The following is a 25,921-nucleotide window of genomic DNA, read 5'->3' on the forward strand; positions in this document are numbered from 1 at the left end:
CACAGACTTGCGGTTTGGCCTGTGCTCACGTGGTCCAGGAGGTGCCCTGCCAGCACAGATGCCCGCAGGGTGATGTGGGGCAGAGGCCCCGGGCCTCAGGATCCCACCGGCTCCTACGTGCTACCGAGGATCTTGGCTGTGCAGACACCCTCCGGCCCTGGGAAATTTGGGCTTCTACAGAGGACACGCGTGAGCAGGGACAGACTAGTGTCTGAGCACTTCCAGCCCAGGGCGAGGGCACGAGAAGCCATCCATGAGTTCCTGAGATCCTCTCATGGCCAGCACCGGGGTCCCTGCGTGGATAAGGACCCACAGAGGGTCTAGAGGTGTGACGGCCTCCCTAGACAGGGCATGGGAGGCGTCCGTCTGCACTCTCCTGCCCGTGGGGAGCTGGTTCACATATTTGCACGATCTGATTGCTTCCATCACTCTGTTTTCTAAATCTCAAAGAAAGTCTTTCTTCTTTAATGGAGGACATTCGGAAAACATTGTAAAGTTTTTAAAAGACAACAGATGACCAAAAACCTGTTCCCCGAAGGTAACAGGATTTGCTGCAGTCTCTGTGCAACTGGGTGTGAGTACACTGCACAAGCACATTTAAATGCAGATGCTGACAGCCGCTCGCCTCCAGGCCTGCACCGCGTGTTCCCTGTGCGTGTCCATGCGTGTTCCGTGCATGCTCCGTGTGTGTTCCGCGCGTGCTCTGTGCGTGTCCGTGCGTGCCCTGTGCGTGTCCGTGCGTGTTCCGTGCGTGCACTGTGCGTGTCCTGTTTGTGGTCTGTTTGTGCTCTGTGCGTGTCCGTGCGTGCCCTGTGCGTGTCCGTGCGTGTTCCCTGCGTGCTCTGTGCATGTTCCCTGCGTGCTCTGTGCGTGTCCGTGCGGGCTAACTACGCTCCGAGGGTCCCGTGAGGTTAGCTCTTTCTACCCCTGTTCTGCTAATGAGAATAGCACCGCTCAGCAAGAAAGTGCAGCCAGCTTGGGGCTCGCTCAGCCAGGGCTCCCAGCAGGCGGGGAGGACTTGAGCCCAGCCAGGGCGGGGGGGGGGGGGGGGGGGGGGGGGGGGGGGAGGGGGGGGGGGCCTGAGCATCTCCTGCCTCCGTTTGACCATTGTGAGTCAGACGTTGTGAGCCGCCAGCTTGCTGCTGGCTGATACGCCGGCCCGGTGGCCGCAGGCCCCTCTCGCAGGACCCGATTGGCACCGCAGCCCCTCTGAGATGCCAGCAAGGGTTTTCTCCGCTCAGGAAGGCCCGGCCTGGCGTGGGGTCCTGCCGCCGGGGCGGAGAGCATCGGGCTGTAGGGGAAGAGGGAAGTCACCAGAGAGAGGTCTGCACACTGACGAACCACCCAGGTGGAGTATGAGGAGCAGGGCGGAGAACCAGTGCCCGGCCACCTGTCTGCCTCCCCCTCCCCCACGCAGTAGGCTTTGGCGCCCCACCAAAGGGGGACGTCCTGCAGGTGGCTGCGTGCCCTGCGAACACCTGCCGGGGAAATGACTCCCCGGAGCTGGTGCTCCATCGAGGAGGGCGGCGGGAGCACCTTTCTCCTCCCTGGGCTCCCCTGGCCACACACACCCCCAAACTCTGCATCCTGCACGGTTTTCTTCCTGGGCCTCTGAACCGAGGGGTTTCAGGACCGAATGCAGCCGTCAGGTCTGTGCGCACCGCGACACCAGGTCTGGAGGACGCCGACCTCCTCCATCCGAGGCTCGTCTCCAACAAGGATTGAGGCCCAGCAGGCACACCCGAACTCACGCCTCGCTCCGCCAGCCGCCTCCTCGACTCCTGCCCGCCTGGGTGGCTGAGGGCCGTGTCACGGACACATGGCCACACAGAGCGGCTCCCCGTGCCCCAGACCCGCCCCTGCCTCCCCTGCTTCGGGAACGTCAGCTCAGCCTCTGGGCGGCTCAGGCCCAACCACCTCGGACCCCTCCTCGTCACCTCTCTCGAACCCACGCGCTCCCTGCTGCCCTCCTGGTCCGACCCCCTTCTCCCCAAATTACTGCAGCGGCCTTGAAGCCGGGCTCCCTGTCTCCCTACCTCCCAGTGCCCCTGCCCGGGTCTGTCACGGCGCAGCAGCACAGAGATGGCTTGGAACGTGTTAGATCACATCACCCCTCTGCTCGGGTCCCCCAGTCTCCCTCCCACACAGAACTTGAGCCCGAGTCTTTGCGATGGCCACGACCTGGGTCCCCACCCCACACTCACCCCTACCTGGTCCCCGTGCAGCGCCAGCATCCTGACTCCACGCCAGCCACACCGGTTTTTGCATGGGCCCTCCAACTGCTGGCCTCCTTCTGCCCCAGGGACTTTGCACCTGCTGTTCCCAATACCTGTACGCCTTCTCCACCACACCCCCCCAACCCCCCCTTGTCTCTGAGACTACTTACTTCCTTTGGGTCTCTGCCAGTCATACCTGGAGCCTGGGCCTTCCCGACCCTCCCATATAAAAGAGCCACATGGGCCACTGCCAGCCAGCTCCCCCGACCCAACCCTGGGGCTAATGCTAATCCACTCCTGACATTCACAACCCCTTCTCCCCTGCCCGCACGGGTACAGGCTCCCCGTCTTGCCCACCACCCTGGCCCTGGCCCAATGGGATGCCCGGCACAGGTCAGGTGACAGTACCTATCTGCAGCATGTGGGAGCCCGAGGGGTGCTGTGCCCCCGTTGATGAGGGGCCGGAGCCCCTGCCCACCTGCCTGAGTTCGGGTGCCTCCTTCCTGCCCGTGGAGTGTCAGGAGTACCCAGTCAGCAGGAAGGGAAGCGGCAGGCAGGGGACCTCAGGGTCAGAGCCCAGGCCAGGACTGCTGGCCCGCGAACAGCCCCATAAGCGATGGAGCAGGAGAGCGGCATTTCCCCCCTAGATGTGCGCAGGGGCCTGTCCTCTCGGCGACAGCGGGGAGCTCCGGGCCGGGCCCGTGCAGGGACCGCGGGCGGAGGGTGTCCGCCCCCCACTCCCGCCTGTTGGTACAGAAGCAACGACGTCGAAAAGCCCTTTGCTGCCATGGCATTTGCATCCTCTCGGGAGGAAGCCTCTTTCAGCGTCCAAAGAGGAGTTTACTGGGGCCCAAAGGAACCGACTGACCGCAGGTCCCTAACCCTGCCTCAGAAGCTGCCCCAGGTGGGCTCTTCCCCGGCCACCGCCGCCACGGGGAGGGCTTTCCCGTGAGCGCCCGGCGGTCCCAGCACGGCAGAGTCAGGGAAGACCCGGGAGAGGCCCCGGCTGCCTGGTCTGGGGCCACACGCCAGCAGCCCACAAAGCATCCCTTTGTCGGGATCCTGCTCCCTGCCGACTGGGCGGTGCAGGGGGGCCCGGCCCGACAGCCCCGGCTGTCCCCTCGCGGCCAGGGTCTGAGTGGGGCCCCCAGTCTCACCCCGGACTCCGGGATCTCAGCGGGGGCAGAGGCCAGCCACGCCGCAGACCCCCGCCCCCAGATCTGCAGTCAGGCCTCCGGGTGTTTGCCCGCCCATCCCCCATCCCCAGTTTGGAATTCAAATGGAGGCCACCACCCCTTTTAACATTAAACACTCCAACCCGATCCTGTGGCCCGCACCCTCCAGGAAGCCTGCCCAGGACCCCAGGGTGGCGCTGCGGAGCCTTTGAGGGGAGCCGGGATCCACGGGAAGGGGTGGGGTGGGGGGGCAAGAGCTGCCCACACCTCGTGGCCGTCCTGGGCGATAGGGCATAGGACACCAGGCAGGGACCCCACGGACCCAGGCCAGCCTTCCTGCCAAAGCCCAACACAGGACATCTGGAGGGCAGTGGCCGACCTTAAACACAGCCCACGCCCCTCCCCAGGAAACCACCTCGCCTTGGTTCCTGGCCCAGCTCCTGGAGATTGGGGGCGGATGGGGAGCTGAGGGCCTGCCCCCAGGGAGCATTCTGTGCATTCCTGCTGGAGGAGGGGACAATGGGAGGTGCCAGCAGGTCGGGAGTCTCAGGGGCCTTGCCCCTCCCCCAGACCCTCCTAGGAAGGGGCTGGCAGCCAAACTTACCTGGACGTCTGCCAGCTTGGCCTGTCACATACCTTCCTGGTCCCCCTGCCATTTCTGTCCTTACCACGGTTACCCTGGAGGATCGGCGGGGAACCCCCAGGAGACAACAGACCCTCCCCCCCGGGGGGCCCTCCACTCCCCCTTGGGGATGAACTGGGCTGCAAGGCACTTACGTGGGCCTTGCACACAAGGGCACATGTGGTCACTGGCACCTCTTTTGGGGTGTCATTGCTGTGCTCAGAAGCCCAGCGTGGCGTGCAGGCCACGGTGGCTCCTGGCTCGAGCTGCCTGGCACCCCTCACCCACCGCCAGGTCCACGTCAGAAGGCACTGGCCCACAACGAACGGGGACCAGGCTTGCTCTGCGGCGGATCTGGCAGCGGAGTCCCAGGGTCCCGGCCCCGCAGAGAAGGCCTGGCCAGGGCCTCATTCTGTGCTCAGTGAGTTCCCAGCAGGCCTGAGCAGCTGGCCTCTACCCGCTCCCCGGCCTTGGTCCTCCTCCCACCCACCCACGCCCTCCTTGTAGCACACGGGCCACCGCCTGTGCTGGCTGACTTCCCCTGTGCCCACTGTCACAGGGCCTTTGCACCTGCAATTCCCCTGCCTGGGATACCTCTACTCTGTGTTGGCAAGTGAACTCGGATGGGTTCGTCCCTTAGGTGGTGGTCTCAGGTGCTCAGGGAAGCCATCCCGCCCCCCCAGGTGGCTCTCGCAGGGTTGGGGCCCCTCAAGGCAGCCATAGGTATGGCTAATAGCACATGGGCTAATCGGGCCCCTACCCAGGGTGAAGAGCCACAGTTGCTGAGCTCCAGCAGCCTGGGAGGGTTGCGGGCCAGGCCCCTCGCCAAGGTGGGGGGGGCAGGGGGGCGAACAGACTGGCTCGCCTGCCCCCAGAGCAGGAAGATCAGGTCATCCTTGAGCACAGCTGTGTGCCAGGCCTGGTGCTCGGCCACGGATGTGCTGGGGAGCAAGATGGGCCAGGGCCGCAGTCCTGGGGCTGCTGTCCGAGCCAGGGGGACGGTCAGTTAAAAACGAAGCTAGAAAGTGCTGTGCGCACAGTGAGGTCCTTCACGCGGTAGGACAGCAGAGCGGGAGCCAGAAACCAGCCAGGGCGGCCACAGACTCACCTCCAGCTCTGCCCGCACGGACTGAAAGCGTTCGGCCGGGAAAGGTGCGCGGGTCTCCAGGATCAAACGTAGAATTGCACACAGTCCAGCGGGTCCCCTTGTGGGTACGAACCAACATTGCAAGCAGGGGCTCGGAGCGCTGCCTGCACCCCCACGTTCGCGGCACCCTTCCCAGTGGCCAAGGGGTGGAAACAACCCGTGTCCTTCGATGGGACCGCCGGATGTCGTCTTTCTTACAGCAGAACGGTGTTCAGATTCCGCTTACGGGAAATACCTAAAGGGTCACGCTGCTGGAGACAGGGCGCAGTGGGGGAGGGGGAAGGGGAGGGGGGGCGGAGGAGGCCCTGATCGCTGGGTTCTACGAGACCCACTGGGGACTCCCCCGGAGTCCGGGGAGGGCTGAGCTGGTGAGGACCCCAGGAGATGGAACCAGGGGGAGGGAGCAGGGCGGGAGGCCTGCTGGGGGGCAGTTTGGGGGAACGTGGCCTCCCGTGTGGGCTGCGTGAGCCCCTGGATAGTTCCCGCTGGAGTCAGAGGCCCCGGGAGTCAGACCAGATGTGGCCAGGGACCAGTGCGTGGGGATGCAGGGTCCCTGCCGTCACCTGTGCTCACCGCTGCCCCAAAGCCAGTGGTCTGTGAGCATCTGGCCATGCGGTCGAACTGCCCTCCACCAAAGACCTAGTGGCCCCCGAGCCATGCTGCCAACTTGGTCCTCCCCCACTTGCTACACCTCCTCCTGGGCCCCTGTCCTGCTGAACCACAATCTGCGTTGCGCTGCACCCACCCCCCTCCCCCATGACCAGTGTGCACATTAGGATCTGAGGTACGCTGGTCCACACTGGGATCTGTGGGGAGCGCCGTCGGGCCCTGCCTGACCTGCCCTCCACCCCCATGGGCCCCGTGGGCCCCTGCCTGAGACCCACAGGCCCTGCTGGCTGCCAGCTGTGGACCCGGAGCCCTCGGGGATGGATGGAGGGGACGCGATGGCTCAGACCCCAGACTCCAGGGAGCACAGTCCCCAGGCAGGACCGCTGGACCTGGGGTCTGCACGTGCAGGCTCTTTCGCCAGGAGCTTTCACCCACTGTCAGGCAGCTAGAGGGCAGCTGGGCCCCTCAGATTCAAATCTGGGTCTGGTCCTGTGCGGAAAGCCGGGCGCTTGCTGGTCTGGAGGCACGGAAAGACTAAAGCCATTCAGCCAGAGGTGGTGGGGCCAGCGCAGTGGGCCCGGGTGTGTCCACCAGCAGAGCTGGTGGGTTAGGAGGGGACACATCCGCTCTGCTCTCTTGCCCTCCGACCCGCTGGACCCTCCTCTCCATGCCCCGCTGCCTCTCCGAGGGCCGCTGATGCGGTGACTCCTCTCCGTGCCTTCACCTAAAACCTCAGCATGGGCTGCGGGCTGTCCCTCACCTTGGGGCTCCCCACTGAGCCCCAAGGCTGGGAGCAGAGTGGCCTCGAGGGGCACGCCTCCTCCAAGCCCCCAGCAGCCCTGCTCCTGGGCCCACCGCAGGCATGGCCTACCCCCGGACGGGCCCCTGGGGGTGGTGTGGAGCATGGCGGGGTGATGGGCCACCCCAGCTGTGGCTCCCACTCCTCCTTTCCCTCCACTGCCATTCTGGCTCGCAAGACATCCGAGTTCCCCGGCAAGGGGTCTTGGGCCTGCTCTCTGCTCAGATGGGCAGCACAGAGGAGGCCCCGGGCCTCTACGCTCCAAGCCCTGACCCAGGTGACACGCCTCACGTAGACTCTCCAGGGCTCGGGAGGGCAGGGGGAGCCCATGACCCACAGCTAGCCATCGACCGGGAGGAGCTGGCAGGAGGGCCCATGGAGCGAGCCCCTGCAGTCACTCTATGTGGCTGTCCCAGGCAGAGTCCTCCTGCTCACAACCTCGCCCCCCCCCCCCCGGAGGAGAAAGGGGTGTGTGCTGTCCCTCGTCCCTGCCTGTGTGTGGCCATGCGGTCACGTGTCCCAGAATTGCCCTGTGGCCCGTGGGGTCCCCTCAGATGGCCACGGTCTGGGCTTCCCCAGGGAAAAAAGCCAAAAGTGACAGATGGGGGGTGGGGGGGCATCCCCTGCCCCTTGAGGACCCGACTGTCTGCTCTGGGTGGTGACTAGGGCTGCAAGGAAGACTGAATCCAGCCCTGCCCGGTGGACACCAGGGCCCTGGTCCCTGCTGGCCATGGCCATCATCCTCGTCATCTGTCTTTTGTCCTGGAAAATTCTTCTTCTTTTTTTTTTCAGTGTTTATTTATTTTGAGAGAGGGAGTGAGGAGCAGAGAGAGAGTGAGTGAATCAAAAGTCAGATGCTTGGGGCGCCTGGGTGGCGCAGTCGGTTAAGCGTCCGACTTCAGCCGGGTCACGATCTCGCGGTCTGTGAGTTCGAGCCCCGCGTCAGGCTCTGGGCTGACGGCTCGGAGCCTGGAGCCTGTTTCCGATTCTGTGTCTCCCTCTCTCTCTGCCCCTCCCCCGTTCATGCTCTGTCTCTCTCTGTCCCAAAAATAAATAAAAAACGTTGAAAAAAAAATTAAAAAAAAAAAAAAAAGTCAGATGCTTAACCAACTGAGCCACCCAGGCGCCCCCGTCCTGGAGAATTCTGGGAGAGGCCCTGGTGGTTCGGATTCAGGCTGCCCACATGAGGTGGTCAGCCTGGGGGAAGGGCCAGAGTGGGCCTTCCGGTCACCAGGTGTGGCCTTAGCTCAGGCCTGGCCTACGTGCTGGTGACACGTCCCCATGGCTGCTGGAACCCCTGCCCCACTGGGGAACTGCCACAGCCCTGTGTCCACTGGGTCCAGGTACCTCCTTGTTTTTTAAGTTTATTTATTTGAGAGAGAGAGAGAGAACGGCACATCGGGGGAGGCAGGAGCCAGGTCGAGAGTGTCTCCCCGGTGAACAGAAAGGGCGAAGGTGCTTGAGGGTGTGGGGTCCCGGCCCCCGCTGGTGGTGGAACCTGCCCCCTCCCCGCCCCCCACGCTCCACACCCGGCCCCAGCCAGGGCATCCCGGGCTGGGCGCGCCTGGCTCCAGACAGGTGTGTGAGCAGGGGCAGACCCTCTCCTTGACTCCCCTCCAAAGCGGCGCAGGGGAGGGGTTTCCCCTGGGCATTTCGCCAAAGGCCTGGACAGACAGCTGGGTTGAATCCTCTGGATCGTAGAAGCCACCTCTCCCAAACCCAGGCAGAGCAGGCTCGTTCTGGTCGGTTGGAGCTTGTAACTGAGGCCCAGTAAGAACCAGAGGTTCCTAAACTTCCCTGAGGGGTCACGGCTTGTCAGCCTGCACCGCGGCCACCCTGGCAGAGATGGGCTTTTCCTCTGCTGGCACTGGCTTAGTTGGTGTCGGCACACAGACCCCGCTCCAGGCTGGAGGGGGGGGCCCCGGCAGCTAGGCGCTGGGGCTGGGGCTCGCCCCCTCCGCTCGCTGGCTTGCTCGCCAACCCTGGGCCCCGCGGCTCCGCTGAGAGTGGGTCCTCAGGCGGCGGCTGGAGACTGCGGAGCTCGCCTGCCCCCCACCCCCCCCAGCTCCCCCAGCCTCTGCTTCCGCTGGACCCTCTTCTGCAGCCGGACCAGCGCCCCGGGACCCTGCGGCCGGAGGGGGACTGCTGTGCACAGGGGCCATCTGAGGCCGCGCCCCACGGGGCCCGGGGACATCTGTGAGTCCTCGGAGGCGAGTTTGGATCCCTTACACAGAAGGAAACTGGGTGAGTATTTTGGTTCCGCGTCAGCGGCGGCGGACTTGGTGGCTCTCCGTGCACGTGAATTAGGGCAGCACCGTTTCGGCTTCTGCGCGCCTCCCCTCAGTTTAAATCGGATGCTCCCATCTCCTTCCTCTTTTGTCCTAAATTTCCACTGCTTTGTGCAGCTGCACAGCAGCTGTGGCTTCCTGCTCCCGAGAAGGCTGAGGCGCGGGGTGGCTTCGCGGACTCCCCTCCTCCCGGGAGGGACGGCGGAGCCTGGCCCGGTCACGCCAGGGCGGGCGCAGCAGCTGGGGGACAGTCTGTGCCTCCTGCAGGACACAGGTGAGGGCCGGACACACACTGCCCGGAAGCGGGCCTCGGAGGCGCAGCCGGGGACGCCCAGGGAAGACCCGTGCGAGGGCGCCGGGGGCCAGGTCCGAGGCGGCGGCTACCTGCCCAGGAGAGCTCGGCCAAAGGCAGCCGCCCATCCCCACGGACGCTCCTGGAGGGAGACGCTCCGCCGAGGACACCGAGCTCGCAGAGCATGGAGTGACCCTGGACACAGTCGTGCAGAAAGCGTCAAGGGCCTACGGGCACGAGAACATGCCATCCTCAGGGTCCACCCCGAGGTGAAGGTGTTAGGACGCGGGGCCTTGGGGAGCGGAGGGGGTCGTGGGGTGGAGCCTCGGGGGAGGGACTCCAGAGCTCCCTCGCAGCTCCCACCGCGGGAGGACACAGCGAGAAGTCTGCCCGTGCAGGATCCTGGCCTCGCAGCCTCCAGAGCCGTGGTCGTGGGGCCGTCGGTGGTGTTGGGTTACGGCCGCGGGGATGCCCTGAGATAGGACAGCGCTTCACCCCTGTTCGTCCATCCCACAGCTGTGCCAGCATGCCGCACCCCCGGAGGTCTGGCCACCTACCCCTGAGGTCAGGACCTGGAACACGTCTGGGCCACGAAGGGCCTTCCTGCCCTGTCACAGGGCCATCTCATCTCCCTGACGCAGCCTCGGCCCCTGGCTTCCACGCCTTCCCCAGAAGAGGGCCACCCAGAGCTCTGGCCCACCGGGGCGGTGTGGGGACGGACATCAGGAGTCCCCCACCTTCCCCTCTGCAGCTCCTGCCAGTGGGAAACACCTGCTCCGGCTACCCTCCCGCTGTGGGAAGAGCCTCGTGCAGCAGCAGCCCTGTCCCCTCCGGACTGTGAGTCCGGCCGCTCTGGCTTTCCTCTCCCCCATCTTGCAGGGAAAGCTGGTCCCGGAGGGGAGGGAACACGGCACAGCACAGTGTCCAAGAAACAAGGCCCTTCATGCGGCTCAGCTCAGGACCATCTGACCCAGACGCGGGAAGGGTTTCAGCTTTCTACAGCAGTCTGTTTTCAAGGCAGGGACACGGGGACAGTGGCCATGGAGGGCTCCCCTGGTCCCCTCGGAGAGCACCTGGGGGAAACACCGGTGCCGGTGGGCCGGGCCAGGACCTGTCCACCCCGCCCTGCTCGGTCTCTGGGTGAACAGAAAACACACCTGCACGCAGGGGCACGCGCACGTGTGAGTGCACACACACGCACACCCCAGCCACGCGGCGGGCCGAAGGGGCTGCACTGCTCTGAAATGCACACTCACCACACGCGTGGTGCTGAGCATGGGCTGAACCCACTCCAGGCTGTGTCATCGGCGGACCCTCGCGCCACATCCGGGAGCCTGGAGCCGCGAACAGGGGGCGGGGCTAGTCGAGCACAAGTAATTCCCGTTACCCTTACGTCAGGCCGTCAGGCCGTGTTGTAAATAACGAACTCACATTCCATCACCCAAGGGCTGCCCCTGCCCCTGCCCTGCGCGGGAGGAGAGTTCTGGGGGTCCAGGCGGTGGGAGAATGGAGCAGGGGTGCGGCTGGGCCGCTGCAAAGACCTGGAAACGCACCACCTCTGCTCACCTGAGTTGGCAGGGCGTCAGGAGGGGGCCCCGGGTGCCTGGGGCCGGGGGACTCCCGGGGAGGACTCCTGACCCCAGTGAGGGCAGGCAGGTCGCCGTTCCCTGCCCTTCTGAGACCGCGGCACCCGGTGCAAAAGCCCCGAGGCCTCTTCTGGGTCCACCTGGAAGGAAAGGGCCTGCAGCCCCGGCCCGGCCTCCTGTGCCCCGGGGACCTGGACCCGGCCCCACGGTGGGGGCACCTCGCCGGCACCGCACAGGGGACGCACCGCCACCTGACTGCTCACTGCTCTCCTCCCTGTGACATCACATCACCGTCGGCCTGGACTGATTGATCTCCGCATGAATATTCATGCGGCATTTCAGCCAGGACTAGGCATGAATATTCTCAGGAAGGGGACCGGATGGCGGTCAGCACGCTGCTGCCCACGCGCTGGTCAGGCTTGCACATCAGCACATCGGCCGGTGGGCCCGTGGGCTTTTGTCTGAACACTCGCCCACGGATAGGACTGCCACGCAGAGGTCGGTGGGGTGCCCCAGGCCCTGCCCTGCCCAAACACACAGACCTCCCCACCCAGCGACCTAGCCTAGCCGCCCCCACCCCATCTTCCTGTGGCCTCCCTCCTGCCTTTCCAGACTCCTCCTGGGCCTCCAGGCCCACACCGGTCCCCACCCTGCCCCAGGTGTCTGCCCCCAGCCCGTGGCCCCCTCCGTGACAGGCATGCTGAGGAAGGGCCCGTCTCCGCTCAACCCCATTCACAGGGCGCCAGCACCTTCCTGGCCTGGGGCCTGCCCTCAGTGCCCCGCCCCCCCAGCCACCTGCCACTCTGGGCTTCCCAGCACAGTTAGGAGCAAACCAGGCCCATGCTGGACCCTAGGAGGTTCTGGCTCGTGCCCCCCGGGCTCTGGCCCCAGCTGCCCCCCTCAGCTGGCCAGGCCGGAGCCAAGGACAGGCCAGCACTGCATCATGTCCCCGCCCAGGGCTGGGGAAGCGTCCCGCCCCAGGTCAGGGTGGTAGGTGAGCTGGTCGAACTGGCCAGAGCTGGAGGAAGTCTGGCCTGGCCTGGGCTCCTGTGAGGCCGCACGGGCCCAGGAGTGGGGCTCTGCCCTCTCTTGGACAAGGGCGCGCTCGCTTCCCGGGCCCAGGTAGCCCTGCTCACCGCGCACCCTCCTCTGCGGCAGGCCCTCCCCCAGCACCAGGCGCAGAGCCGGCCACACAACGAGCGCCACAGCAACCCTGCCAGAGGCCCCGTGTGACACAGCCGCCAGCAGGCCTGGGCACGCTGCCCGCGGCGGGGGGGGGAGGGGGGGGGAGGCGAGGGGGAGGGGCGCAGCCCAGGAGCCGCTGAATCAGCGGCTCCCTCCCGCCCTCCGCCCTCCCTGTCCCCTCCGGGCAGGGATGCTGCTGAGGCAGGGCGCTCCCGCCTCTGGGAGCTGTCAGGGAGGCGGCAGCCCCCCGGGCTGGGATTTCTGGAAAGTGGCACGGGCCAGCCTCGAGGGGATGGGAGGAAAAGCCATCCTGGAGGAGCTGGCCCAGAGAGGCCCTTTCCTAACAGCACCGAGGGAGAAAGGAGAAGAAAGCTCGCTCCCTTCCCAGAAAGGGCTGAATCAGCACCTAACGCCCTGCCATGCGCCAGCTCCCTCGCCCAATCGCACGCTGGAAGCGACAGGGACCTCTCAAGGTCAGGGACCAGCCGTATCTGTGCAGGGAGCCCCAGCAGATCGCCCTGTCCTCCGCAGCAGCCCCCGGGGGAGGGGGTCACGCTCCGCTCCAGAGAGGGGCCGTGCCCACCCCAGTCGTCCTCCCAGGTGGGGCTGTGTCCTCCTCCCACCATGCAGCTGGCTGCCCACCCCCCCGCCCCGGGAAGGGGGTGCGGGGATGGGGAACGACACGGGGGACTGACTGCCCCTCGAGGTGCGACCTCCTCAGGGGCTGCCAGAAGTGCAGAGAGAGCATGAGGTGCCCGGTCGGCTGCGCCGGGGTCTGCACGGCACCCAGACTTTCTCAAATAAGCATCTGGTTTCCAGAAGCTCCCAAGTCACTGCCCCTCCTGGCCGCCATCCCCTCTGACAGCCCCTCACACCAGCCACGGAGGAGTCAGGCCCTGGGAGTCCCTCAGCAAAGGGACAAACTGGACAGTGAACCTGAGTGCACAGAAGTGTCCAGAGGCTTCTCCTCCTGCGTCCCAGCACCTGGCTCTGGCCCGCAGGGACCCAGCACCTGCGCCTTTGTTCAAGGAAAGTGCTTCCCCGCTTCCTCCTCGCCCCGCCCCCGCCCTGTGCCTCCCTTTGCTTCTGTCCTCACCCTGGCCTCCCTGCGACCTCGCCAACTGGACCATCCTCCTGCCTGGCTTCCCTCTCCCCCACACCCACTGCCCCCGGGCCAAGCCCCAGCCCCACCCCCCCAGCTCTCGGGCAGGCCAGGTTCCCAAATCAAGGGCCCGCTCGCCCCCACCTCCGTCCTGTCCCATCACCGGGGACAGCACTGCCACTTGCAGAACCTTCCAGATGCTCTCTGAGCCCATCTTCTCCACCAGGGGCCCCCTCTGCCCTCCCAGCTCACTGGCTCTGGGGTCTGGTCAGACCAGCTCTGGCTCCTGTGCTCAGGCCAGGCTTCGCCTCCACTTGGCCCCGGCACCTGCCTCCTCGTGGCCCCCGGAAGCCTCCAGGCCTGTAGGTCGTTCCTTTCTTCTTGAAGATGCCGAGCCCACAATGAGCAGATGCTCTGCTCTGAAGAAGACACCTCGGCAGGAAGCCTGCTCTCCCCAGAAGCTGCCCTCACAGGTCACCCTCCCCAGCTGAGCCAGCCACCACCTCACGTGGTGCCCCGGGGCCCGGACCACTCTGAGTGGCAGCTCCTTAACTGAAACCTCACATCCCTCCTGCCGTCCACCCGCCCGGGACCCTGCATGTTGTCCTCGAAGAGAGGGGCTGAGGGCAGGGGTGACTTCGGCCCCGAGGTGGGTGGGAGTTGGCGGGAAACCCCTCACTGGACGGCACCTCAAACCCCAAGGGCTCGCGCTCACCGAGCACCATCACAGCCTGCTTGGTCCGCTACCTGGGAGCCACGGCACCCGGGTCAGGCCTCAGCGTCCCGCGAGGCCGGTGGCGCAGCAGCGCCCCCGCCACGCAGGCCTCGGGCGCCTGGGAAGACAGCACCCGCCCCCCCCCCCCCCCCCCCCCCCCCCCGCGGCCTCAAACCAGGCGAAGCCCCGGGAAGGCCGGCGTCCTGAGGCTCGGCGTGCCGGGGACCATGCCTACAGGTGCACGCCCGGCCTGGCCCCAAGGGCCGCCCGAGGCGGGACAAACGCCACCTCCTGAGCAGCCTCTGCCACTCTCGGGGATGTTACCAGCTCTGCCATCGAAGGCTACCCCCCACATGACTTGGATTGTTTTCTTCTGAGAAAACCCTCCGTTCCACAAGATTCCGGAGGCCGCAGAGAACGGCCTCTGCGTGGCACTTTCTGGCTGCCACGGCAGCTTGGAGGGATGCTGCCCTCGTCGGTGACCTGGGAGAAGTCAGACACGGGCGTCCCTGCACAGAAGCCAGGAAACCCTGACAAGCTGAGGGCGCTAAGTAATCAGGCGTCTGTCATCTTTCCGAGTGTTTTGGTCACTTACGCTTTTTTCTCAGTAGCCTCCACACCCAACGTGGGGCCTGAACTCCCCACCCTGAGATCTGAGACGCGCACGCTCTGCGGGCTGGGCCGGTCGGGCGCCCCACGTGCTTTTGGTTAAACAAGAACCACGACTTTAGTTTTCAGCCAGGGTTCTCTCCGCACACACGTATCCTCCCCTGAAGTGGAACTCACGCTGCGCTCACTCCTGTGACCTGTTCCCACTCACCGCACGGGCGTCTCCTCGCCCTGTAAGGACCCTTCACGCCCGTCTGCTGGTGGGAGTCGGCCCTCGTGGACCCGGCCAGGGCCCCCCGCCAGCGCTGCCACTGTCCCTGCCATCCCGACCGGGTCCCCAGGACTTCGAGGTCAAGGTGGGCCCGCCAAAGCCCACCACGCCTGTCCCTCCCCTGGCATCACAGGTGACCGCTTCAACACGTTCCCAGTGTTACTCGTGACAGACGCCATCTGCGACGTTTTCGGTTGGTTACATCCTTAAAAAATAAAATAAGATTTTGACCTTTAAACAATCACTCCGTCAACACGTTAAAAAAATAAGTTTAATGCAGGTGGCTCATTTCAATAAAGAATTTAACAGGCACTCGAGACGCAGAGTATCTTTGTGTTCAGTGCGCCACCCCCTGGCACGGCCGGACCCCTCCTGCCGTCCTGACTTCGCGGACACGTGCCCACCCCACCGACGGGAGCTCTGGGGGAATCCGAGCCAATTAACACGAAACAAAACTTTGAGGAAACAGCACGACTTAGTGCAAAAGATTCTGCGGCGCTGAGCAGCGGCGTGCACGCAGGTCAGCTCCCCGCCTGCCCTCCGGGAACTAAGAGAACTGCGAACCAGGAGCCTTCGGGCCGCCCTCGGGTCGGCGACCTGGAAGCTGCAAGTCAGAGCGCGGTTCGCCGCCGAGCGCCCTTCGCCTCCTCCACCGGACTTGGGGGCTCTCTTCCAGTGGGACCCAACCGTCTGACAGCTCCCTACCGCCGCCACCGGACTGCCCGGCCAGGCAGGGTCAAAGGGGCGCTGCCCACGCCCGGGGGTGGGGGTGGGGACAAGCTAGGGTGAAGCGTGGGTCTGTCACTCCCTAGTATGGGGCCGTGTCCTGTCCCTGGTCTCTGCCTGTTGCCCCAGCACGATTATTCAAAGCGCCTTCTCACCTGCCCAGAGACCCACGGTGACTACCGAGCCCCCAGGCCACTCTGTCCTCCTCCGACAGAGAAGCCCAAGGCCAGGGGTCCGGGCAACACACTGGCCCCCGCTGGACTACCAGCCCTTTGTTCTCTCCCGCCCCCCGTGCATTTCTGCCTTTCACTCCACAGCTGCTCTGGCGGCCACCAGGGCAGGAGCACGGGGCTGAACGTCCCTGGCTTAGAGGCCCGGCCCTGGGGCACACGCGTAACCCTGAGAGGTGCTTTTTACACAGAAGCTTTGCTTGTGCTTCTGCGGTGCCCGCTCAGGCCGTGCTGCACCTCCTCGAGACCTCTGACGTCAGCTCCGTGCACGTGCGGTTCCCTTCCAGCCACCCCTCCGAGGAAGAGAAGCCAGAGCCCCTCCCCCAGCAAGCAAGGAGTTAAGCTGCCTCCTCAGAAATCCACACTTGAAGAGGCTGTGGCATCCAACCTGAGGTCAACAAACCGGCCGAAGAAGACGGGCCTGCCCCGGGCCCAGCACTGCCCAGGGCTGGCCCCTGGTCTAGGGAAGCTGCCAAGGCCGCCCGCACCCCCACCGGACTGCATCTAAGCAAACCAACAAGACCCTGAAGCCTGGCCTGGGACGCAGGACCCCCTACGCCTCTCAGGGTCGCAGACGCAGAGTGTGCGAGCCGTGCCCGGATTCGGTGGCCCAGGGCAGAGGGAACAGCCTCGTGGCAGTGTGGTACCTCAGCAAGCTGAGCCCGACGCTCCCCTGAGGCTGGGGCAGGGGCTGGGGGTTCGCGGGAAGGGGGCCGGCGGCTGGCCAGGACGGACTCGCACACCCCGGCCCACGCCTGTGTGCCGGACAGGCAGCAGGGACGCACAGGCTCCCCCGGGGCAGACGGGGCCAACGGGGCCCACCCTGGCAGCGCGGGGGCTGGAAGTACAGGCTGGCGGCCACGGGCGCTGTACCGACGCGGGCACACCAGGAGGATCGAGGCGGAAATCCGGCAGCAGAGGGGGCACCGGCGTCCCCTTCGCGGCGCAGCCTCAGCCCCCCTCCCCCACGGGCCGACCCCCATCCGTGAGCCGGCTTGGGAAGAACAAGGACCTGACCTACCCCGTCGAGGAGAACGCGGCCACAGGCGCACCCACCGCCGCCGGTCGGGCCAGAGAAACCCCAGAGCCAGGCCCGCCGCTGCCCCTCACATGTCCACGAAGACCATGAAGCACCAGCCCAGGCCCCCAACCAGCAGCACGGTTACTCGGATCCCGTAGATGAGCAGCTCGTTCAGGAGGCGGAAGTCGACGCGCCGGCGGCCAAGCAGCAGCAGCAGCACCGACAGCTTGAGCTGGAAGCGCAGCAGGACGCGCACGCCCAGGTACTGCAGGCAGAAGAGGGCGGCCAGCGCGCCCCACAGCGTGGCCGTGAACAGGCTGCAGCTAAAGTACAGCAGGAAGCGGATGAAGCCGTAGAGCCAGCGCGCCCGGATGTAGACGTCGAAGTTGTTGTACTTAGTGCGCGCCGGGCGGGAGGTGCGCGCCGGCCCGCAGGCTGCGTGCAGGCAGGTGGTGTGCGGGCCGTGGAAGGAGCGCACCCGCCGCGGGATGGGCATGACCGGCATTGGGGCCCGGGCGGTGGTGCTAGCTTGTGGCAGCGGTGGTGTCCGGGCAGTGGTCAGCATAGGCGTCATGGGCACCTAGGCCTGGAAGCCAGCAGCTGAGCCCTGGGGGAGGCGGTGGCCTGCAGGAAAGCGACAAAGAGGAGCCGGGTCAGCCCCGGGACGATGTGAGCAGGTGCATCCGTTCTGGGAAAGCAGCCAGCCCTGGGGCCGCGGCGGAACTGAGTCTAGGTCAGGGGGATCTGCTGGGGCTGGGGGGGGGGGGGGGGGGGAGGGAGTGTTGCTCTTTCCACAGGCACTACTGGGGACATTTCACGGGGACACAGACGGATGAGTTCGCCTCAGCAACTTGACAGGCCAAGTGCTGCAGACAGCGGGTTGCGGGGCTCCGAGGTCACCTGCCGGGCCTGAACCCTGGCGCGGTCACCCACTACGAGCAAGCTGGAGCGGTTTACGTCACCCTCCCATCCCTGCTCTGCAAAGCAGGGATGCTCGCTGCGCTGTGCTCCCCGGGGTGCTGGGGGTTAGCTGGTGGCCGTGCCCGGCAGGCGGAGGACAGCTGACTGCCAGTGGTGCCATCACAGGCCCACAGATTGGGCGCAAGGAAAGGAGAAATAAATACCAAGTGGCTCTCTGGTAACTGCCACTCACAGGTCGCCTAAATAACTTGTGGGTGGAAAAACATGCAAGTACAGGACGTGTGAGACCGGGGCGGCCAGGTTGGTTGCTGGCTCGGGAGACACATCACACGGGGGCCCTGCCGCGGGGACCCGGGGTCTGCGCTGAGGGTCTCGGAGGCGGCGGCCGGGCGCGCCCGGCCCTTCCCGCAGGCTTGGCCAGAACCTGGTCCCGCGCCTCCGGGCGGCTCCGCGCGGCTCGCCTCGGCCCGGCCTCGTCCGCAGGGTCCCCGCCCGCTCCCTGCTCGTCGCGGGGACGCGCCTGCCGCCGCCCCCACGCACGGTCCTCCAGCGTCGGCGCCGCGGGCTTCCGGGGCGGGCGAGGACCGGCGGGGACCCGGCACGCGGCGGCCGCCCGCCACCCCGGGGCAGGCCCGCCCGCCGCTCACCAGGTGCCCTCTCCGCGCCGGCGTCGGGGGAGGCCGGCGGTGCGGGCGGCCGGGCCGGCGGGTCCCCCCGGCACGAGGGGCTGCAGGAGCAGGGCGGCCGCATGGTGCCGAGGGCGCGGCGACTGCGGGGCCCGGCCGCTCACGCGTCCCCGCCCGAGGGCGCCCCGGAGGGCCCGGGGCTCGCGCGTCCGGCGGCCGGCAGCGTTTGGCCCAGCGTGGGAGCCGTAGCGCCGTCCCTCCGCGGCCACCGTAGGGCTTCCCTCCCACCCCTCCGCCCGTGCCGACACCGAAGGCGCCTCCCTTCCCCCTGCTCCGGCCGACTGCGAGCGGCCGGAACGCGGCCCTTCCCCAGGGCGTGCGTGCTTACGTGCCTGCGTGCGCGCGCGGCCCTTAACGTTGCCGACCGAACCCTCGCACCGCGTACGCCGCCGGCGGCTCGCTCTGTGTTGCGCAGGCGCAGATCGTGGGCAGCTCCTCCGCGCACGCGCCGCGGTGCCCGAGGCGGCTGGCAGTGCGCAGGCGCGCGCCCGCGAGGGCTGGGCTGCGAGCGGCGCGCCCCTCGAGTTGCTGCTGAGGGTCCACGCTGGTCCCGGACCGGCCGCGGCCGTTCGCGTGTGCGACCCGCAGGGCTGCGGCCGGGCCGGGGGGCGACTCCAGCCGCAACCCTGGGCTTGCCCCTTCCTGGGACAATGAGGATGCAGTGCAGACTTAAGCGTTTCGACCCGACTGGGTGTCAGCGTCGCGGGGACACTGGGTGCCCCTAGAGTGTCCGAGTCCTCTCAAGCTTGGGGGTCTGCGGGCCACACACTCGTGGACGCGGCTGTCTGTGCCACCGGGGGCTGGGCTTGGTCGCAGTTGTGTGTGGACGCTGATGGACACCTTCACGGTAGCTGCCGGTGGGCTGCCCTCCTCCAGGCTGGCCACCGGGCTCTCCCCATCCGCTGGCACCCCTGAAGTTGGCCTAACCCCAGCGCACTCACATCCTAGCTCTGATTCACTGGGCATGCGGTCCTGGTTCTCCGATCGCGCCCAGCTGGTGGGGAGGGTCTGGCAGGGTCAGGATGCGGAACTGGTGGGGGGAGGCAGGTAGGCCTGAGGCCCGGAGAGGTTTGAAAAGTGCCCACAGCGCCTGTGAAGGGGCAGCGGGAGAAGATGGGAGAGAAGGGGGAGATGTTAAATATTTCTTGAAACGCGGTCTTTCTGTGGCCTGGGATTTTGCAGTGGCCCCTGCTCCACCCTCCACCCTGAGGTGGTGGTTTTCCTCTCCAGCCCCAGGTCCAGCCCTCTCCCCTTGGGACCCCCCCCCCGCCCCACAGGCCCCCTCCTGGGCTCTGTGAGGAAGCCCCATTGCTCTCATACATGACCTTTCCCTTCACACTTGCTTGTTCTGCTCCTCTGCTCCTTCTCCACCTGCCGAGCTCCTACTCACCCTTCAAGACCCCGGTCAAGTATCCTCTCCTCTGGAAGGTGCCTCCAACCACGTATCCCCCCTTCCCGGGCACCCCTTACCCCTCCTGAGTGTGAGTGGAGGGGATTTGTTTCCTCTCGACCATTCCTTTCTTCCATCCCCAAAGTTCCAGTTTGGTTTATAGACCTATGTCCCCCACTGGCTCGGTTTTCTTATCATGGCCCACGGTGAGACATTTCTATTTTGTGATCCAGTGGCCCACACGTGTGTTTAAACAGCTCCAGGGGCGCCTGGAGTCTGTTAAGCGTCCGACTTCGGCTCAGGTCATGATCTCACGGTTCGTGGGTTCGAGTCCCGTGTCGGGCCCTGTGCTGACAGCTCGGAGCCTGGAACCTGCTTCGGATCCTGTGTCTCCCCCTCTCTCTCTCCCTCCCCTGCTCACACTGTCTCTCTCTCAAAAATAAATAAACATTTTTAAAAAATTCAACAACTCTAGAAGCTTCCAGAATAGTACTCCGGACCACACAGTCTGATAGGTTTTGTTGTTTCACTGCATCAAGATGCTGCTACCTTCTCAGCCGGTTGAGCATCTGGCTCAGGTCATGATCTCACGGTTCGTGAGTTCGAGCCCCGCGTTGGGCTCTGTGCTGACAGCTCGGAGCCTGGAGCCTGCTTCGGATTCTGTGTCTCCCTCTCGTTTCTGCCCCCGCCCGCCCCCCCCCCCGCTCTCTCTCTCTCTCTCAAAAATAAATAAACACTTAAAAAATTTAAGAAAAAGACGCTGCCACCTTGCCACTACAGGTACAGAGCCCTGAGGAGAGTGAGGATGGGGCTGTGTCCTCAGGGACACCTACCTGGGTGGCAGGGCCAGGGGAAGCCCCTGAACACCTGCTGTGTTTGTTTGCAGGCCCTTGTTTGGGGGTCTGGTGGGGATCCCAATCTTGCTCTCCATCCTGAGCATCCCCCTCCCGGCTGCAGCCCCGGGCCTCCCCACAGGGGTCAGAGCTGCAGCCGGTGGCCTGGCGCCACCTGCCGGGATGCTGCTGGGGTTGCCACAGAGCTGGCTGCCCAGATTGGGGTGGGGAGAGCTGGCAGAAAGGGTCTGAGTCCGTTGGAGGCTTCAGGGCAGGGCCACAAACCAGGGCGCCCCAGACCGAGCCTAACCATTTCTGTGTCGTCTGTGGCCGCTTTCCAGCTGCCGCGGCAGAACCGAGCAGCCCCCCGAGAAGAGAGCCAACGGCCCACAAACCTGAGGACCACTACTCGTCGGCCTCTGTGAGGTTTGTTGAGCCCTGCTCCCCAGTTTAAACACGGGGAGGACGGCTGCCGTTCTCGGGTCGTGTTTTGACTTCCCAGGCCTTGGCAGGGGTCAAGCGTGACTTCAGGCTCACAGTAACAGCGATGTCATTTGCCGTGTGTCCTTCAGGGGGAAGGCTTCGTCTTGGGGATTCCAGGGAGATCGCGCCTCCCGTGGTCCAGTCAGAGGCCTGAGCAAGCCCCCCAGCTCACAGAGGGGCTCGACGGCCCCGGTCCCTCGCACACAGACGTGGGCTGGGACTCCGCCCCTTGGCTCCGGCTGCCTTATGACCAGATCCGAGCCCCAGGGACCCCACTTCCGGGGATGGGTCAGAGGCTGTGCGGCTTCCACCTCAATGTCCTGACGCCCCCTCCCCGCACCCACCTGCTGTGCTGGTGGACAGTGGGTCACATGGGGGGACCTGCAGGGGCCCTGTGACAGGCACGTGGGGGCATCTGAGGGGTTCGTGGGGAGGCCCTGTGGGGGGCTTCAGTGCCCGGCCCATCTGAGCCCAGCCTTCGTGTGTCCGGGGAAGGTACCAGGCCTGTGAGTGGAGGAGGCTCGTGTGATCACGTGGTGGTCACGTGCGGGCCGTACAGGAAGCGCGTAAGGGAGGCAATTTGGAGGGTTCGTGGGGGGCACATGGGTCTAATGTGGGGTGACGGGGCTGTGTGGCAGGCACATGGGGTACGTGGGAGGTATGTGGGGGCTGTGTATGGGGCACGTGATGGTCACTGCCGAGCGCTTGTGGGGGTTGTGGGGTTCATGTGGGGGGCACGTAGGGGCTCGAGGGGGACTCACACCTGTGTGCCACATGTTGGGCGTGTGGGGGGCACGCGGAGGGCATTTGGGGAGGTCGCGTGGAGAAGCATTGTTGGGGGCCCCGGTGCCCTGCCTTGTGAGCCTCTGGCGGGGGCATCAGGCCTGTGAGTGAAGGTCGTTCAGGGCCTCGCCCTTTGGCTGACCTAGGCTTTCGCAGCTGAAACCCCAACGGCACAGGGCAGAGAAGCCCTGCGCGGGCGCTGTCCGGTCCCGGCCGCGGAGACCCTGCCACCGGAAGGAGATAGGTGCTGTTTTTCAGTACTAGACTCCGGCCGTCTCTTACACGCCCAAGTGGCTCGAGTGGGGCGACGTGTCCTTTCAAGTCCTTACAACCGACTTGAGAGGAAGTGCCCTTGCCTCCTGTTTACAGGAGAGATTTTGCTCATCAGGTCTGACGGCCAGGATGGATTCACCGCCCACAGGTGGCTTCCGTGTGCCACGCACGCCGAGCCACGTCCTCCCGACGCCCTGCGGACGTCGCTGTTTGAGGCGGCCCTCCGGCAGAGCCTCTGGCCGTCTGGCCCCTGGCAGTTTCCCTGCTGGTTTTGGTTGTAGAATCCCAGCCCACGTGGGGGCGGCAGGGTGCCCCGCTGACGGACCCCGGCCTGTCCCATCCCTGCTGTGCCTCACGCTCTACGTCGGTGATTCCGTACCCGATGCTCTTCTCATCAGGGTGGGCCCTGGGCTGGAGTCCCGGGGACCACCTGCCAGTCTGTCCCAAGGGCCGGTTGGACGTCCAGAGGTTGGTCACCCTAGAAACGCTAGGTGGCATTCACAGAGGCAGTGCGGCAGGGTGATCGGGACCCAGCCCGCCCAGGGTGGCCCCGGTTCCACGACTTTCTAGCTGCGGGCAAGGCGTCAGCCGGGCCCCCCCTCTGTCTCGTCCGTCAGGCGGTGGCGATCGGACACAGGCCTTGACCTTGCCCTGGGTGTAAAGCCGGTAGCTGGTGCCAGCTCTTGTGGAGTCAGCCTCCAGGGTGGCCGATCGCCAGCCTGCAGCGGATAGGGCTGACCTGCGTGGCCAGGAGGGCAGGGCCGAGGTGACAGTGATGCCCCCATCTTGCTCTGTCCTGGGTCCCTCACGGGGAAGCTAAGTGATTTCGACACGGCCGTGTGCGAGCCCCGGAGGGAGGCCTCGGGAGGAACGAGCCCTGCCCCGCGCCGGCGTCTGGGACGTCCGGCCTCCAGGATGGGGGGGGATCCGCGGCTGTTTGGGAGCCGAGGTCCGTGGGGCTTTGACCGGCCCCCTGGTGATCGAGCACATGTGCTTATCATCATGTTAAGCCATCGCGTCCTGGGGTCACTTGGGCAGCCAGGGTGGCGGGCACAGCTGTGAGGGGTGGCAGTGGCCAGGCCACGCCGAGCGCTTCCCGACAGCGCTAGTCACAGGAACCTGCGAAGGCTGCCGCTACTGTCCCCGTCTCGCAGGGGCTCAGGGGGCCAGCACCGGACTCAAGTCCTCATCGGCCTTAGGAGGGGCCGGCCTCGGACACAGTCCCTGTCCCGAGCTGGCCTGAACGCACACAGAAGCGTTCCTCTTTGGGTGTCGGCTCTCCGGCGGGCCGGAGCAGGGGAGACAGGCAGACGGGTCCTCTGTTCTCGGTGGGCTTGCTTCCTCCAGCAGTTAGGGAGAAGGGATGGGGTCTCACTCACCTGTCCTCCCCTCCTCACTGTCCCCGGGCTGGCCGGCTCTCTCCCGTCTTCCCAAGTCCGGGGCAGGCTTGAGCTGGGCATCAGTCTCAGTGTGGCCAGGGCAGGGAGGCCCTCTGCCCGCAGGCCCCCATCCCACCCTCGGGCTGAAGCTCCTGAGGGTGGAAAACTGTTTCCTCCTGTGTCCCGGGTGCCTGGCACACAGCAGGGCCCGGTGTGGACTGGCCGGCTGGCGGATGAAAGTGCCTGGTTCGCGCTGAGCATTCCAAACCAGAAGCCTGGAGGCCTGGCGTCGTCCGGTGACAGCCATGGGCACGTAGGGCATTTAGCCCTCCCGGCTCCAGCCTGGGCCCCGTGCACACCGCCCTCGAGCAGGGCGGCAGGGGGCTGCTGGAGGGAGGCGGGTTAGGCCGGGCGCTGGGGAAGCACACAGGCCACCTCTGAGGACCTTGTGAGTGACGCGGGGGCCTGCCCAGGGCTGCTGGGTTATGGTTTATCGATGACACGGTTGCCCCGATGTCACAAGTGCCCTGGCCCCAAGCTACGAGAGGCGGCTGCTCCACATTCGGATGAATCTCTTCACCTTCCTAAGTGCTCAGCCTTCGTCTGCGAGCTGGGGAGGTAGTGTGGCCCCAGCGGCAAAGCCTTTAGCCGAGGCCAGGGCAGAATCCGTGCCCAATAAATGCCACGCCGCCACCGGGAAGCAGGTAAATGGCTGTGAACCAACACGGTCTTAGCGCGCAGACAGGGGCTCGGCCTCTCAGCGCAGTAAGGCGGAGGCCACGCAGCCCAGCTTCTCGGTGGCCCGCCCCCCTCCCTGGGCAGCAGGCCTTATGCCTGCTTACTTATTGGATGTGCCCTCCTAAAACCCAGGCCCAGGCCACGAAGGGGGCACCGGAGGCTCGCTTTCGAGGCTGGTGCTCACACGGGGCCCGGCCCCTTGTAGCCACCGCGTCCCCGGGCCCAGGCCGTATTTTCCCCTGTGCTAATTTCACAAAGACATGCTCCTACTCCTGTTGATTGAACAGTTCTGTGCTGACAGTGGAGAAGATTTGCTGCAGAGTTTATCATAACCCCAGAGCATGGGCGGTTTGTCTGGCTCTCAGGAGCTCGGGAGGGAGGCGGATATATTTTACGGCGCGCCAGGAAGACAGACAGACGCATTTATGTGTCACTTGTTGCGATACAAATGCTAACTTGTACTCCTTCCAAAACTTTTAATGAATTGTATATGTTCCGCGAGATTTATAGGGTGAGCGGAATGGCTCAAAATGTTACTTTTAACATATTTGTCACTTAGGCAACAGCACCAAAAAAAAAATCTGGAAGATATTGCATTCAGAAATAAATCACAAATAGCTGCATTTTAAAAGAGGTTTATTTTGGCCGTTAATGGTTGATGAGCCCCCCAGTGCAGGATTTAAAGTTAAATTATGCAAGATCAAAAACAAACCTTATAATACTTAATCAAACATGCATAAAACTGGCAGGTCCAATAAATTCTCCCAATTAACTTGCTTCAGATTGTGATTGCATTTGCTAATTTAATCAGCCCCAGAATAATCGGGAGGCCGGGAACTGATGAGTGAGTGAGGGTGTGCATGCCGTGGGAGAGGAGGGGCTCGGAGCAGCGGGCAGGAGGGCCACCGAGAAAGGCGCTCTTTTCCGTGAGGCCAGCGATCCCCTCTTCCCGGCTCACAGAGGAAGAGCCTATCAGCCGGGCACCCGGCTCAACTCCCCTCGAGCGTGCGGTTCTGGACGAGCCAGACCTGGGCATCACCATCTGGAACCAATTCCATTCTGGGTTTGCTTGACTCCAGGAGCCCCGTGCTCTCATCAGCCGCGGACGCCAGCCCCTTCCAGAATGTGCTTGGAACGTTCTGTCCCGCTGCCTTTTCCCCTTGGAGCCTGCCCATTCCAAACTGATTCTTTTTTTTTTTTTTTTTAAGGTTTATTTATTTATTCTGAGAGAGAGAGAGTGCGAGCAGGGGAGGGGCAGAGAGACGGGGAGAGAGAGAGAGAGAGAGAGAGAGAGAGAGAATCCTGAGCAGGCTCCACAGTGTCAGTGCAGAGCCTGACATGGAGCTCGAACCCACGAACTATGGGATCACGACCTGAGCTAAAACCAAGCGTCAGATGCTTAACCAACGGAGCCACCCTCATTCTTGATTAAATGAGGGTTTTGACTTAACTGCACTTTGTCCTTTTTCGGGGGCGGGGGGGTGGCACAGTGACAGGCATACAGGGCAAGGAGGAGCCCACGCTCGCGCCCGGGCCTGCGGGGAGAGGCCGGTGTCTCCAGGCCTGGCCCCTGAGGTGGCACACAGCTGAACTCACTGAGCTGGCTCTGCTCTGCCAGGGAAAGTGTTTATTTTATTTAATTGTCAAAATAGAGTTTATGTTGCAAACCTGGCTTTGCCTTCTGCTTTTCCCCCCGCTTGACCTTAGTATAGAACGAACATTTTTCCACGACCGTGAACACTCTGCCTAAGTCTGGCGTGTAAGGGCCGCGTGGCGTTTATTCCGGCGGCCGGCGCCCCGTCATCTACCTCACCGTCCCCCTCCGACCGGACGTGTGTCGGG

At 64.9% G+C, this 25,921-nt stretch overlaps 2 protein-coding genes and 1 long non-coding RNA gene across 5 annotated transcripts; 2 read left to right on the top strand and 1 right to left on the bottom strand.

Moving 5' to 3' along the window:
* The first annotated feature begins 12,196 nt into the window (after window positions 1-12,196).
* On the top strand, window positions 12,197-13,236 carry LOC131491060 (uncharacterized). Its single transcript, XM_058693558.1, has 2 exons — window positions 12,197-12,392; window positions 12,739-13,236. Exons 1-2 carry the CDS (start codon window positions 12,212-12,214, stop codon window positions 13,227-13,229), a joined length of 672 nt encoding a protein of 223 aa, XP_058549541.1. The 5' UTR covers window positions 12,197-12,211; the 3' UTR covers window positions 13,230-13,236.
* A 3,305-nt stretch (window positions 13,237-16,541) lies between these two features.
* TMEM250 (transmembrane protein 250) lies at window positions 16,542-18,633 on the bottom strand. 3 transcript variants are annotated; one of them, XM_058693562.1, is made up of 2 exons: window positions 18,533-18,633; window positions 16,542-17,217 (listed from the first exon to the last, which is right to left on the bottom strand). In XM_058693562.1, the coding sequence occupies exon 2, from the start codon at window positions 17,165-17,167 to the stop codon at window positions 16,679-16,681; it is 489 nt and encodes a 162-aa protein (XP_058549545.1). In that variant the 5' UTR covers window positions 17,168-17,217; window positions 18,533-18,633; the 3' UTR covers window positions 16,542-16,678. The 3 variants fall into 3 exon arrangements, with proteins under 3 accessions (XP_058549545.1, XP_058549544.1, XP_058549543.1); XM_058693561.1 differs by having other exon boundaries at window positions 18,529-18,611; XM_058693560.1 differs by lacking the exon at window positions 18,533-18,633 and adding an exon at window positions 18,162-18,417.
* A 145-nt stretch (window positions 18,634-18,778) lies between these two features.
* Window positions 18,779-24,855, top strand: LOC131491066 (uncharacterized). The gene is made up of 2 exons (XR_009251289.1): window positions 18,779-22,110; window positions 22,195-24,855. It is a non-coding gene; the product is annotated as an uncharacterized LOC131491066 (long non-coding RNA).
* Window positions 24,856-25,921: the final 1,066 nt, after the last annotated feature.

This window comes from Neofelis nebulosa, chromosome 12 (genome assembly GCF_028018385.1).
Source record: "Neofelis nebulosa isolate mNeoNeb1 chromosome 12, mNeoNeb1.pri, whole genome shotgun sequence".
Lineage (NCBI taxonomy): Eukaryota > Metazoa > Chordata > Mammalia > Carnivora > Felidae > Neofelis > Neofelis nebulosa.

What these genes read in the sequence shown, in the direction of transcription:
- TMEM250 (XM_058693562.1), bottom strand. Translation starts at nt 17,167, where the DNA reads ATGACGCCTATGCTGACCACTGCCCGGACACCACCGCTGCCACAAGCT.
- LOC131491060 (XM_058693558.1), top strand. Translation starts at nt 12,212, where the DNA reads ATGGGAGGAAAAGCCATCCTGGAGGAGCTGGCCCAGAGAGGCCCTTTC. An exon ending in AGCGACAGGGACCTCTCAAG is followed by an intron (nt 12,393 to 12,738) that starts GTCAGGGACCAG and finishes TCTGGTTTCCAG; the next exon opens with AAGCTCCCAAGTCACTGCCC.